General features: G+C 39.9%; 1 protein-coding gene across 1 annotated transcript in view; it reads right to left on the bottom strand.

Annotated features, from left to right (window-relative positions):
- Nucleotides 1-401: 401 nt before the first annotated feature.
- The window catches only part of CYP1B1 (cytochrome P450 family 1 subfamily B member 1), a 28,779-nt gene continuing 14,294 nt past the window's right edge, over nt 402-14,886 (bottom strand). The window contains exon 3 of the mRNA XM_069769012.1: nt 402-1,919. Coding sequence (XP_069625113.1) covers nt 1,337-1,919 — 583 coding nt within the window. The 3' untranslated portion in view covers nt 402-1,336. The remainder of the gene's footprint in view (nt 1,920-14,886) is intronic.

Here is a 14,886-nt window from a genome sequence, read left to right as displayed (position 1 = left end):
AAGACAGCACTGCTATTATGGCTGAATCTGTGTGCCCCAGGTGTAATAAACAAGTGCAGGCTGTACCTTAGGATTCTGGGTGCTCCTCCAGAAGAAACATCATGATTAATTCCATGCGGGAAAGAAAATGGATAGCACTTACCGATCCTTAAAAAGTACCATGCTTTATTCAAGCGATTAAAACATCATGGCCAGGAGAATGAGAATAGGAGTGTGCGAGCACGTCTCAATGACGGCCGTTTCGCACTAAACCGCGCTTCTACGGGTCATGTGGGTTGACCCGTAGAAGCGCTGTTTAGCGCGAAATGGCCGTCGTCAGCACATGCTCGCACACTCCTATTCTCATTCTCCTGGCCATGATGTTCTAATCGTTTGAATAAAGCATGGAACTTTTTAAGGATCAGTGAGTGCTATCCATTTTCTTTCCCGAATGGAATCCATGCATGTTTCAATTAATCTCCTGGCAAGTATGGATAAACTAGTCTTTATAACTGATACTGGAGGCATAAGATTGTCAGTCCAGAGCTTTAAACCACATTCTTCTTCATAAAATAAAAGAGGGAAGCAGATGCAAATCTGTTGGGTTGTAGAGAACACAAATTCTAGCATAAATTGTCACTCAGAAGCTCCATTTGCTTTTCTTTGGCACATGGTTGTGACAAATAAAACATTTTATCAAGGATGCAAAGTTTGGTAATGAGTATCGACCAGCTCAAATATGCATCTCTTGTTGGATTAAACATTTTTAGCGCCTATAAAAAGTAAGACAGAAATGCAGTGCGAAAGCCCCCAAGAGAACTGATGATTCTAGGATCTAAAACCAATAGACCAAGGTGTTCATTATAAAATATTGTTTCACCGATTGATTTAGACAACATTACCATATTAGTTACAATTGATTTTTGCCCATAAATACAACAATCTTTTTACTCATTATCACTAGATCACATTGGCTCTAAATATTTGCTTTAAGAAGAGATTAAGGGCAAGCCTCTAGGCCATGTTCCCACGGCGCGTAAAAATTGCATTTGTTCCCCATGTAAAACCCGGATTGAAAATACATCAAAAAAGGGGAAAAGCAACAAAAATGTAATAAACTGAGCCTATTGCTATTGCATATTTTGGTGTGGAGACCTGGGGAATAACACAGCGTTTCCACAGATGGTAGCATGGCCTTAGATAACTGAACAACATGAAATAACAGTAACCATTGATCATCTATGGTGTTACCTTAAATATTTCAAAATAAATGTTATGCATAGTTTTATATGTCTACCATTATAGTTGAAGCATGTAAATTTGCACCATGTTGTTCAGGTCCAGTTTCTGAAGCATCTTATTCTTCCCTCTGTATATTTTGAACCGCATTATTCAGTAGGTCCATATTACCATCTCGAAGGCTCATACTGATGTTAAAAGGCTTTGGTTTGAGACTCAGTCCATAGTCAAATTGTAGGTTCAGAATTTCTCCTGGATTGGCAGTGAATGTACACTGATGAGCCAAAATGGAAGCGAAGAGGAACAGCTGTAACTTTGATAGTTCTTCTCCTATACATCTTCTCTTACCTACTGAGAAGATCATCACATTGCTTACCATGTCTTTATTGAGAAATCCAGTGTCATCCAGGAATCTCGATGGGTCAAATTCTTCTGGGTTTGACCACTTCAATGAATCATGATTGACTGACCACTGATTGACGAATACCACAGTGTTTTGGGGAATGTTGTAACCCATGAGGTTTGTGTCTCTTGTGGTTGCGTGAGGAATGGTGACGGGAACAAAGCTACTAAAGCGCATTAATTCATAAAGAAATGCCATGATGTATGGCAAAGTGGCCTGGTCATCCACACAGGGCAAGCGATCTCTTCCTATGACCTTATCCACTTCATACTGCATCTTCTTCTGTATTTCTGGGTATCTGTAAAAGGGAAAATAAATACAGTTTTCAAATAGAATTTAACACAATGTTAATATATCACTTACCTACATAAAGATATATTTATCTATAATGGACTTTACATGGACTGAATGGTACAAAGAAAGTTGAATATAACGAAAAATCTTAGTAACTATGCTTTGTAAATGGCAAAAAATAGATAAAAAACTTTTCATGTTGTGTTTTTACTTTCCCATGAGACTGCATCTCATTCTGATCCTGAATTGCAGGATGAGGTATAGTTTATTATCTGGCCACAAACATTTGATCCTTCTTTCCCTGCCATCTGCCTTCAGGGGATGATCAGGAGACTATGATCCTGGTGAAATTGGTTGATTTTATCTAATGTATATGCTAACTACAAAATGTACATTACCAGCTGTAGTCAATGTCTCTAGAAAGCATTCTGGAAAGTATAGTCTTTACACTAGACACTGTGTATATAGAAAACTGATAAAAGGAAAATTGTAAAAAAAAATCCTGAGGTCGCCAATATCCTACATGTAAATGGGAAATACTTTTCAGGCACAGGGCAAAGCTCAGAAGGGAAGGAGCGCCAGATTATAGTGCAGATTTTACTGTTATCATTTGCGTATGCCATGACCCACTGGGCGAGCCCCTGAGGAGCCAGAACAGCTGAACTAGTCATAAATGACCCCATTTTACAATCGACACCTCTTGATGAATTAATCTAGGGGTGCAGTGATCATATTGACACCAGAGGAGTGTCACAGAATTTTATACCATTGGGCAGTGAAGAAAAAATAATTACATTTTTACCACAAAAATGTAGTTTTATCCCCAGATTTTACTTTTTCACAAGGAGACATGGGTAAAAATGTCACAAAAATTTGCCCGAAAAATTCTGCTGAGTGTAGACATCCCCAATATGTGGCTGATTAGCCATACGGCGAGACTCGGGAGTATGTGTGGCCATGGGTGTTATCCAGAAACAAGAAGCAATGGATGTTACTGCGTAAATTGCAAACTGCCGTTGTAGTGCACAGAGAGTTGTATGGACCAGTATGTTATGCCCAGTTCATGCTTCTGAAGACACGAACCCATAAATTAGGCGGGCTCTCATCACAGAAATGCCAAACATGTGGACACAATGTGGTTTAGGCATACTGGGGCTAAGAGCGGATTTGAGGGAGCATAATCTGCTGGATTTCTTTTGGGGTGCGAGTAGTCATAGTGCTTTTCCAGAGAATTTGTACTATCAGTAACGTGGAAGCCCCCTATATTTCCTTTGACAGGTGACAGACCTGAGTGGGGACTTGCTGTTTTTGAGGATTGAGATGAAGTGTTTATTGGGAACATTTTACATAACGTTTGGGATCACATTTATCCTGCGCTCTACGCTGAGCACTTATTTTGGGGTTTCCATCTAAATCTCTGAGTGACATGATTCAGATTAAACCCCCCAAGTGATACATTTACTATAATGAAGCAGCAGAGTTACTCTGGACCCCAGCTGGCCTCTGTTCAGCTGTTTCCTTATTTTCAGAAGTGCACAAAACTGTGGTTGATTGCGCTTTTATGCACACCTACAAAGGCGGACACCGCCGGATCACAGGTCAGATGGCGTCCATCTGCCTGATTATAGGGAATCTTCAGCCTGGGGTTCCATCTGAATCATGTATATTAGAGATTTACACGGAAACCCAAGCAAAAGCGCTCAGCACAGAGCGCATTATAAATGTGAACCAAGTTTTACTGTGATCTTTGGAAGGCAGAATGAAAAAATGAACAGCATTTGATTTTATTTAATTTTTACACTGCTCATCGTGTGGTATAAGTGATTGCACACCTTTATTCTTCGGGTCAGCGATACCAGATTTATATCTGGTTTTTATGTTTGACAGGTGTCACACACTAAGGGTATGTGCACACATTGCGGATTTGACTGCGGATCCGCAGCGGATTTGATGCTGCGGATGCGCAGTTTTCCATCCGGTTTACAGTACCATGTAAACCTATGGAAAACAAAATCCGCAGTGCACATGCTGCAGAAAATACCGCTGGTAATCCACAGGTAAAACACAGTGCGTTTTACCTGCGGATTTTTCAGAAATCGGCAATGTGTGCACATGGCCTAAAAGACGCTTTTTATTGCAAAATCTAATCTTTGCAGAGCAATATTCTGAGAGCTATAACTTTCCATATTTCTGCAAAGTCATGTGACGGCTTGTTTTTTGTGGGACGAGTTGATGTTTCTATTGGTATCATTTTTGTTTTTTTATTGCGTTCTATTCCAATTTTTGTTTTTTTGTTTTTTTTTCTACCGTTCCGCATGTAGTAAATTGATAAGGTAGCTATATTATTCGGGTCAGTATGATTACAGCGATACCATATTTATATTTTTTTTAAGTTTCGGCACTTTTACATAGTAAAAGCGATTTTATAGAAAAAAAATATTATTTTTGTATTACTTCATTCTGAGAGCTATAACTTTTTTTTATTTTTCTACTGATGAAACTGTATAGCAGATTGGGGTTTTTTTTCAGGACAAGATGATGTTTTCAAGAATACCATTTTTTATTTATATTTGTCTTTTTGATCTTGTTTTATTCCACTTTTTGTTCTGCGATATGATGAAAAGCATAATTTTTTGCCCTCTTTTTTTTTCTTTTTCTCTACAGTGTTCACTGAGGGGTTTAACGCAGCGATACCAAACGTGTACTTTTTTGTTTATTTATTTTTTTGACGTAAAAATAGAAATGTATCAATACAATATGGTTTTTTCTTTCATTTTATGATTTTTAAAAAATATATTTTTATAATATTGTTTTAACTTTTTTTGTTTAAGTTTTTTACTTTGTCCTGCTATGGGCCTTTCACTTTCAGCAGCCTGATCGTTGTTATAATCCATTGCGGTACACGAGCGTTGCAATGGGTTATCACTGTCAGTGCTGCACTGACAAGCAATTTAGACCATGTGCTACCCATGGTCTGAGGGGCTTGTCATAGTCTTGTGACCAAGATGTCGTCATGATGACATCGGGTCACAATGGCAAGGATCATCGGGTCACGACGGCAAGGATCAGGCCTCCACGATAATGTCGCAGGGGCGCTGATCGGAGTGCATAGGCTAGTGATCTCAGTATTTAGGGAGTTAAAGTTCCAGGATTGGTGCGGGCACCATCCAGTGACGGGTGTCAGCTGTCAGAATCAGCTGACACCCAGCGGCGATCGCTCATGGCTCCTGTGCGCAAAAAATCGCCTGGACATACCAGCCAACCATGACATACTGAGTACGTCCAAGGTCGTGAAGGGGTTAACTAAAAACTATCTGAATTTAACACAGTATTAGGCCGGGATCACACATACGCGAGATAAGGCCGAGTCTCGCAGGTGAAAACCCAGCTCTGGCGCCGCCACTTGGGAGCGGAGCGTGCGGCTCCATGTATTGCTGTGCGGCTGCATGCTCCGCTCCGGAGTGCCAGCGCCAGAGCTGGGTTTTCACCTGCGAGACTCGGCCGTATCTTGCGTATGTGTGATCCCGGCCTTAAAGTGATTGGCTGCTACTGTTTTTTATTGATGGCCTACCCTCAGAATATGTTAATCGGTGGGGTTCCAACATCTGGCACCCTTACCAATCAGGTGTTACTGGCAGTGGCCAGAAGTTCTCTAATGCTGCTGGAACACAGCAGCTCTGTGATTTCTGCAACCAGCAACATCTGATCTTCGAGAGTGCCGGATGTCACCTCCCCACCAATCAGACACTGAAGACCTATTTTGAGGATAGGTAAAAAATAGTAAAAAAAAAAAGTAGTGGCCAACCTCTTTAATAAATCTGCCCCTATGTATTTACAGGCTTCTCTAGATGAACAAATTATGCAGGATACGTGTGAATCTCTATATTATGTGCAATTTGTAATGTAATACATTTTTATGCCGCTGCCATTTATGACCAGTAGTAGAGGGTGGATGTGCAGTACCCTGCTGCCACTAGTCCACTAGTAGAGCTGCGCTGTGCAGCTCCGCGATTCAGCGCCTCTGACCACCGCTGGCACAAGGAACAGCTGATCAATGGGGGTAACAAGTGTTGCACATACACCGATCAAATACTAATAACCTACCCTAAGGATAGGCCATCAATATAAAAGTCCTAGACAACCGCTTTCAGTGAAATACACAACACATTTTTAAAATAAAACAAAAAAGGAGTAGAAACCCTTGTTTGCACAAAACGTACATAGCAAAAAACATTATATGGTGTAAATTGAACACACCATAAGTGGATAGATGAAACCAAAGGCACAGCACATGAAGAAGGAACACAGCAATATAAACTTCATAATACATTTTAATTTAGTATATACAGTATATAATAATCCACTTCACACGTCTTGGACATTTAGAAGGTTAACGGTTGAATAGATATTTTTAATTTTAGAGGGAATCTTGCTACCCCATCTGAGAGTAGCATGATGTCAGGGCAGAGACCCTGATTCCAGCGATGTGTCACTTACTGGGCTGCTTACTGTAATTTTGACACAATCTTTGTTTTGTCTGCTGCAAATTAATATTCTTCTTATTTATTTATATAGCACCATTAATTCCATGGTGCTGTACATGAGAAGGGGTTACATCAAAATACAAATATCACTTACAGTAAACAAAACTAACAATGACAGACTGATACAGAGGGAAGAGGACCCTGCCCTTGCGGGCTTACATTCTACAGGATTATAAGAAAGGAAACCAATTCAATGTATAAATTACTTGTCATGCACCAATTAACAATAAATCCTCCAAAAGAAAAAGTGCAAAAAATGACAGTATTTAAAAATATTTTATTTTATTGAAAATACAGAATATTATAAAATTAACATATTAAAAAATATATAGCTGATAATAGCAGCATATGTAATAATATAGTAGGGAAACTCCCACCCCCCAAAAAAAAAAATATAATAAAACCTTGCTACAATGTGTTCAAATTTGTAATTACACCTAAAAAATATATAATAAATGACCGTGATATACAAACAGGTATAAAAAAAACAAAAATTATAAAAAAGAAAATCACACTAAATAATTTAGAAAGTGAAAAAATATATAATAAACAATCTTCATATAAAATATATGAAAAATTGCTAACAAAAAGTGCCTAGTGCGATTAAACAACTATTACAGATTATATTAAGTGCATCGCAAATGCATAAAACTACTATCAAAGAAAGTGCAACAATATATTAAAAGTGCAACAGTGCTAATGGTATCACGATATACCAAAAAGACCCACTTTATATAGACAATTAAAAGTGCTAAAGTTCCAATAGAACTGTCAAAGAAGTGTAGCAATAGAATGAAAGTGCAACAGTGCTAGTGGTGTCAAGATATACAGAGAAAGCCACTATATGCAGACAATAGTATGCAGTAAACAATCCAAAAGTGCTATAGTGCCGGTAAAGTATAAAATAGCAGGTAAATAATGCCAATAACTTATGGGCTCCTCATACCTATGTGTGCTCCTGGTCCCTACGCGCGTTTCAGCGCTTGCCTTCTTCCGGGTGTGACGAGTGTGGTTTTCTGGGCACTGTTGCCTTGTACCTGCATTAGTCCGAACAGGGTGTTTCTCTGGGCACTGTTTCCCTGCACCTGCATTAGTCTGACAGGGTGTATTAGGGTCAGACGACGGGAGCGGGGCCGCCATTTGCGCAGGATTGTAGGGTGGCAACCTCCGCAGGTAGGCAGGATGTATCTAGGCACAGTGCAGAGGTTTTACAATAATTATATGGAGTATGTGCAATAACTAGTGAATATGCGATAACTGTGACATCAGTAAACGCATTTGTTTGCACGGGCCATTGAGGATATGTGCAATAATTAAGTGCAATATCTTTATAAATTAACGAAGCACGCTTTTTGCACAGGCCTTTGACAATATAAAAGCACATTACCTGTAGTGACGATTCTACACGTGTTTGTCTGAATTGCATGGTCTGCTGTTTGATCTGTTTTTCTGCACGATAGGGCCTATTAGGGTCAGTTAGGGAGAGCCTACGTTGAGCGGGGGCGCCATTGCGCAGGATCTAAGGTGCCAACCTCCACGGCAAGGTAGGGCACAGATAGTTGGTGTATCAGGGATTTCGTGCACCCTGTATCTTTGCAGCCATAGGTTATTTTAGGTCGTGTGTATGTTGTATTGTGTATTTTTTATTTAAAATATTAGTAAATGTTACGTTTTATTGTGGTCATTTATTCTATGGCTTTAAATAGTGCTTTATGTCGGTGAATTGGTTGATTTTTGTTGGCACTTACCGTATATCTGATTTTTCTGTGATTTTATATATCCGGGTATATCCACCTTTTACACAATTTTATATGTCGATAATAAAAGTGGACCAAAGCTGATTTCAGACGTCTGTGAAATACAGTCTAAGTACAGACCGAGGTCTCTTGATTGATATTGGGTCTCTTGACCTAAAGTCAAGAATCATATGTGCCTATGATGCTGTTGAGTTTGGGTCAGGGAATCTGTAGCTGATTGGACATCATGTTCCCTATTTGGATCCTGCTTCACGGATTTTTAATTTCGACTTTATTCAACTTTTAATATTGATATGTCAAATTGTGCTGAAAAGGTGGATATGTCCTTTATTTAGATGTCCTATAATAATATTTATTAGCACAGATATTTAATTATATTTACTAACCTTCTTTGACTGAATGCAATGTAAAGTTGGGTTCAGATTAAAAACAGACATGTTGCATCCACAAATTGCAGAAATGACTGACTGTGTGCTCATCCGCATAGTAATAAAACGTTACCTGAAACTGCCATGATGGACCAGAATAGTGTGTGCTGTGATTTTTTTTTTTTTTGGTCCATGTAAAAAATTGTCCTTTTGCACTGACACACTGGCTATAATGGGTCTGTGTTCTCTCTGTGTACGGTTCATGGCATACACGGACAGCACACAAACCAATAGTATGCTCTTCTAATCAATCTCTAAATCCGCTGTACTCAATCAGTTCTTGAGTAGAATACCTAGGTTGTGCTTCAGAGGTGTACATCTATTTAGTGGTGATATATAAGGGTTCGATACTTTTATCATAGATCCCTAAATAGGTCTTCACTGGAAAATGCTAATTTCCCTTTTAATTATAATTTATGATGTTGCTTATATACCAGTTTTCTTTTGAACTCGTAACATGAAACACAATTTGCACTTAGCATGGAAAAAGGTGTCCGTGTAGTTTATCTATTTCACAAGGTGTGTGGCTGAGTTTCTTTGAACAGAAAGATACAACTAAAGACTTGCTCAGGCAGAAGTAATTCAGCCTCTGGCAGTAAAAATGTCACTTCCACTCTAAAGTCAACATAAAGCTGAGTACTACATGTGATTGTGTCAAAACACGCTTCCCGAAAGGGCATGGTACTGACGGTCCACCCAATCTCTGCAACAAGTCATCTCATTGCTGACAGAAAACAGCTATAGTCTCCATAAGAAGCACTCCCCAAAAAAATCTTATCTCTTGAACCTTTCTATCTAGATAAGTTTGTAAAATAGTATTGTTGTTTTAAAACACTAAGTGCCCATCTTCTTGGTTTACAGTGTCTCTCCGGTCCTATTCTGAATAACGAGACTTCATCTTTGACTAGCCACCTCCAAATATTGAGACGTAATGTTATCCTGGCTAAAAATCTTACAGATTTAACTAAACTTTTGATATACCGGTATTTACATTTCATTTGTAGATTGGGCTCATTCAAGCACACTCATGCGGTGGCTATCACGATGTGACTCGACCCAACGGATGGTCAGTCAGCTAACGGCACAATACACATACAACGGGGATGGTATAGGTGAGAGGGAGGCCCTACCCGTAGGGAGTGGGGAATGGTCACCACCTGAGCCTGACCCTGCACTCCCCTAATGCCCTATGCGAGTCATTCCCCCACTGCCATCAGGATACCTAGTCCCTGTCACCTAACTCTGTACTGGCTGGTGACGGGCACTAGCTACACCACTACAGATAAAAAACACAGGGGAAAGTAACACACCAAAAGGACAAGGTAATAAAAATGTCAAACTTGGCTTTCTCTGCTGCAAAGCACCGCACAGAACATAGGCACCAGATCAGCGAACTCAGCAGAAGCACCACTGCACCCAGAAAGCTCCTTACTCCAGCTTGGTCACTGCAGATTGCTCTAACATCGAAAGTCAGCTGAAACTTCAGGTGACCCTTTAAAGGATGGTGGGAGTGGTCACCACCCACTTCAGCTGACTCAGCAGCAATGCAATTACACCAGCTTGCCAGCAAGGAAAAACTGACATTAACCCCTGATAGTCCAAAAGGAAAAAAGGTTTAACTCCATGGAACCAGATCTGTCACAAATCCAAAAATGGATTCTGACACCCAACCCTCAACTCTCTACCAGACAAACACAATCACACTCTTGCGCCGCCAAATTCATGCATGAGAAGTAAAATTCTGCCAAACATCTCTGATGGCAGCTTATCTTTTAAAAGAACAACGTATTGGGCGTTAAAATTAAACCTGCCTGATATTATAGACATAAGATAGACCACCAGTGCCACCAAAATCAAGTAGTTTAGCTCAGATTTCCATGGGGACCTTTATCCGTGTCTTGTTCCAAGGAACTAGGGTGTAAAAAGCTACCATATTGAGCAAGCTCAAAGTAGCATAACAAAGTTTGCAAGGTATTTGCTTTGGCCCCACCACTCCCAATGTCTCTACTCAAGCAGTGATGTCCAAAGGTCTGTCTGGTGCACATGTTGGGGAATTTTTGGCCTTTCAGTGACATGACATCCCTGTTGCAATACCAACAGATACTTTTTTTATTGGAAGGTGACAATACCCATTTGTCACCTTGGATGAATAAAGAAAAACTCACTTCCTTTACTAGAAAGCTGCTCAGATTACACCAACCCCTCCTCCAGCAACATTGCACGAAGAACTGAAGAACTCGCTGAGATTGAATGCAGCACTTGTAACGAGCTGTCAAAAGCTCCTGTACTAACACATGTCTTGAGGAATGCAACATAATCTTAGTCATAATGGAATCTCACGTTTCCTGTGACTGTCAACCTGTCATGTGAACTGCGTGTAGGAACCTTAGAAGAAAACCACAGTCCGAAAGGAAACCATGTGCTCATACCAGCGCTTCTTCACTATTAGGATTGCCCATTGGCTCCTAGAAACGTGGGCTACAGGCAATTGGTCATATCCATAGAGGGGTGAATCAGCATACAAAGAGAAAGTGTCTCCACTAGCTCCTAATCTCCTTCCACAGAAAAGAGTGGAAAAAAATAATATATGTTGTACATTGTGAGAGATAGTTCCAGGACAAGTGGTCGGGAATAGTTATATGTTCTCAAGATTCCTCTATTCTCTTAGGATTCAGGAAATATATATCTCATCCAGGAAATGCTTGGTGAGGTATGAGGAATCCAGGAAAGCTGATACTCCTGCCAAAGTGTAGTTTGTGAAGGGCTTTGGTAGTTCCTGTTTTCAGGCCTGGATTTTTATGGAATGGTTGACTGGTTTGGCAGCTGATCAATCAGTCCAGGTTTTGGAGTGATTCATTACTGGATTTGGAGAGGCGTAAAGTCTCCAAATAGTGCTATTGGTGTGAGGTAGCACATAACCTTTTGCTTCTTTCTTGGGTGGTTGGTAGTAAACTTCCTGTATAGTCAGGGATGCTTGACTTGGAGTATTGAAAATTGTATAATTAAATAATTAACATGACGCTAAGTGACGATGGAGAATAATGGCCACAGCAGCCTTTGATTACAATATAAATATAACAAAAACTTAAATCATCCTTCTTTCAGAAAATATCCTGACTGGCCAACCAGAAAAACACTGGGCAGTACAAACTAAAACACTACCCAGTTGCACCGCTCCAACACGAGGTTGACAAACTGTCACAGTACTGCCCACGTAACCTTTTCTCTGTTCTCTGGAAGCCATTCCAGCTGTAACTAACCACTTCAATTGATTAAGGGTCGCCAGCCCTCGGATGTGCCCAAACCCCAATTAACCAAGGCCGTTCCTGACCTCCTCATCTCCAGCTGCCATGACATGACAAACATAACAAAAAAGAATCCCACACCTCCGGATTTTGGTCAATGACACCACCAAAATTAAGGGCAGGTGGTGGTACAAGAACTACTATTAACCCTTTCCCTACCTCCTAATTTCGAACTCCTTCCAAGTCTGGGGTTCCACTAGCTGTGCCCATTCCAGCTTTATCTAACTTCTAGTTAATGCTCCGCTAAAGGGGGTTCCTTTGTGTTTTGTGCCTGGATGTAAAAGCTTTACATTTATTTTGTACACAAGCAATAAAGAACAGGAGAAGTCCTGTTTGCACCAAACTTCTTTGTCACTGCCTCTGACTGCATTGACCCCTTTTTCATATCACTACACAGTAGATACAATCAATTAGTCTGACATCAATAATATAACTCCTTAAGAATTCACAAATGAGAGTTGTCAGAAGCACTCTTGCACCTAGATTTCTCAACTATCCATTATATGCCATTTTGGAACCAGCATCGTTCATGGTCAAACATGAAAAAAATCATATTCGGATTATTATTTTGTAATCTGAAACAGACCTATGTAAAATACAATATAGCTTGGAATTATATTTGAAACAGATAGTGGTATCAACATAAGATTGTAAATTATTATATAGGGGGAATGAATTTTTACAGATGGCACCCAGGACCATACCATGTCATGTCACCACTGGGCATCAGCCAAGGAATGATGCTCTATCACAACAGTTTGAGGTGATATGAGGACTATAGAGATTCAGCAGATGGGTCTAGTCAGCAGATTTTACTAGGATTTGTTTTATATCTTTAGATAATTTTGCAGTTTGATGGTCCCATTCCTATCATCCAGATATTCCAATAATGTATGAAGCATGATCTATACTGTTTGTTTTGTCAAACACTACCTCGGCTATTCTCACATAATGACTGCAGGTATTTGCTGTGTCCACATTATAGACTTTTCCAGCCGTTACAGACTGATTATGCTTTATTTCATTTTATTGGATGGTACTGAGCTTTTAATTGGCAAAAAGGTGATTGTTTACTTTACTAATTTCTTCCCAGGGTTAAAACATTATGAGTGTGCCCAGTCTGCGGTGAACTTTTTATCCTCGGATACAGATCCTGGCGCCATTCCCAGACTTTGGTGTTACTTAACATTAAACCACTAAAAGATCGAGTACATTCAGCATGCTACAAGTCTCTAACCAACAGAATCTTTAATTGACCTGTTGTTGATAAAGGGGTATTTCATCTAATAATGTAAGCTATCACTCGGGTATATGATAACATTAGAAAAGTATGGTTTGGGAGTCTGGATTCCCTGCTGCCCATGGAGTGTCTCATTGACGGGACCCCTACAGATCAGCTGTGTCCTGTGGAGATCTTGGCAGTGCCACCACAGGGGGAATTAAGCACGACATGTGGCTTGTGCATTGATATGCCAAGCCATCTACAGCTAGAGACACTCATTGTAGCCTCTTTCCTGGCTTACTTGCTGTATAAATGAGGGCCCTAAATCTGAACTCCCCTATTCATTCAGAACTACCTAATAGGGTATTTCAAATAGTTTCATAAGCAAGGCAGACCTTTTAATTTTTACACTTGAATTGGAAAAATAAAGCTAGCATTTGATTTTTATTGATGGCTGATGATTTCATACATAAGGTGCATTAATCAATCATTTTTACTGCACAACAGTTTGCAATGAAATGCTAAAATAAATAAACTATGTGGAAGTTGGACTGGCATGATTTCTGTAATTAATATTTGATACCAGTGCATATTTTACTCCGCTATTTTCCTCCTTCTTTAACCCCTTCATGACCTTGGGATTTTTCGTTTTTCCGTGTTCGTTTTTCACTCCCCTCCTTCCCAGAGCCATAACTTTTTTATTTTTCCGTCAATATGGTCATGTGAGGGCTTATTTTTTGCGGGACGAGCTGTACTTTTGAACGACATCATTGGTTTTAGCATGTCGTGTACTAGAAAATGGGAAAAAAATTCCAAGTGCGGTGAAATTGCAAAAAAAGTGCAATCCCACACTTGTTTTTTGTTTGGCTTTTTTTGCTAGGTTCACTAAATGCTAAAACTGACCTGACATTATGATTCTCCAGGTCAGTACGAGTTCATAGACACCTAACATGACTAGGTTATTTTTTATCTAAGTGGTGAAAAAAAATTCCAAACTTTGCTAAAAAAAAAAAAATTTGCGCCATTTTCCGATACTCGTAGCGTCTCCATTTTTCATGATCTGGGGTCGGTTGAGGGCTTATTTTTTGTGTGCCAAGATGATGTTTTTAATGATAGCATTTTGGTGCATGTACGTTCTTTTGATCACCCATTATTGCATTTTAATACAATGTCACGGCGACCAAAAAACCGTAATTCTGGCATTTCGAATATTTTTCTCGCTATGCTGTTTAGCGATCAGGTTAATGCTTTTTTTTAATTGATAGATCGGGCGATTCTGAGCGCGGCGATACCAAATATGTGTAGATTTGATTTTCTTTTTATTGATTTATTTTGATTGGGGGGAAAGGGGGGTGATTTAAACTTTTATTTTTTTTCACTTTTTTTTACTTTTTTTTTTAACTTTTGCCATGCTTCAATAGCCTCCATGGGAGACTAGAAGCAGGCACAGCACGATCGCCTCTGCTACATAGCAGCGATCTGCTGTTTGCTGCTATGTAGCAGAATTACAGGTGTGCTGTGAGCGCCGACCACAGGGTGGCGCTCACAGCTACCGGCGATCAGTAACCATAGAGGTCTCAAGGACCTCTATGGTTACAATGGAAAAGCATCGCCGACCTCCGATCATGTGACGGGGTCGGCGATGACGTCATTTCCGGCCGCCCGACCGGATGCGGTAGTTAAATGCCGCTGTCTGCGTTTGACAGCGGCATTTA

The sequence above is a fragment of the Ranitomeya imitator genome, chromosome 5 (genome assembly GCF_032444005.1).
Source record: "Ranitomeya imitator isolate aRanImi1 chromosome 5, aRanImi1.pri, whole genome shotgun sequence".
Lineage (NCBI taxonomy): Eukaryota > Metazoa > Chordata > Amphibia > Anura > Dendrobatidae > Ranitomeya > Ranitomeya imitator.
The sequence above is the reverse complement of the archived record's forward strand: the minus strand, read 5'-3'. Positions and strand labels throughout refer to the sequence as shown.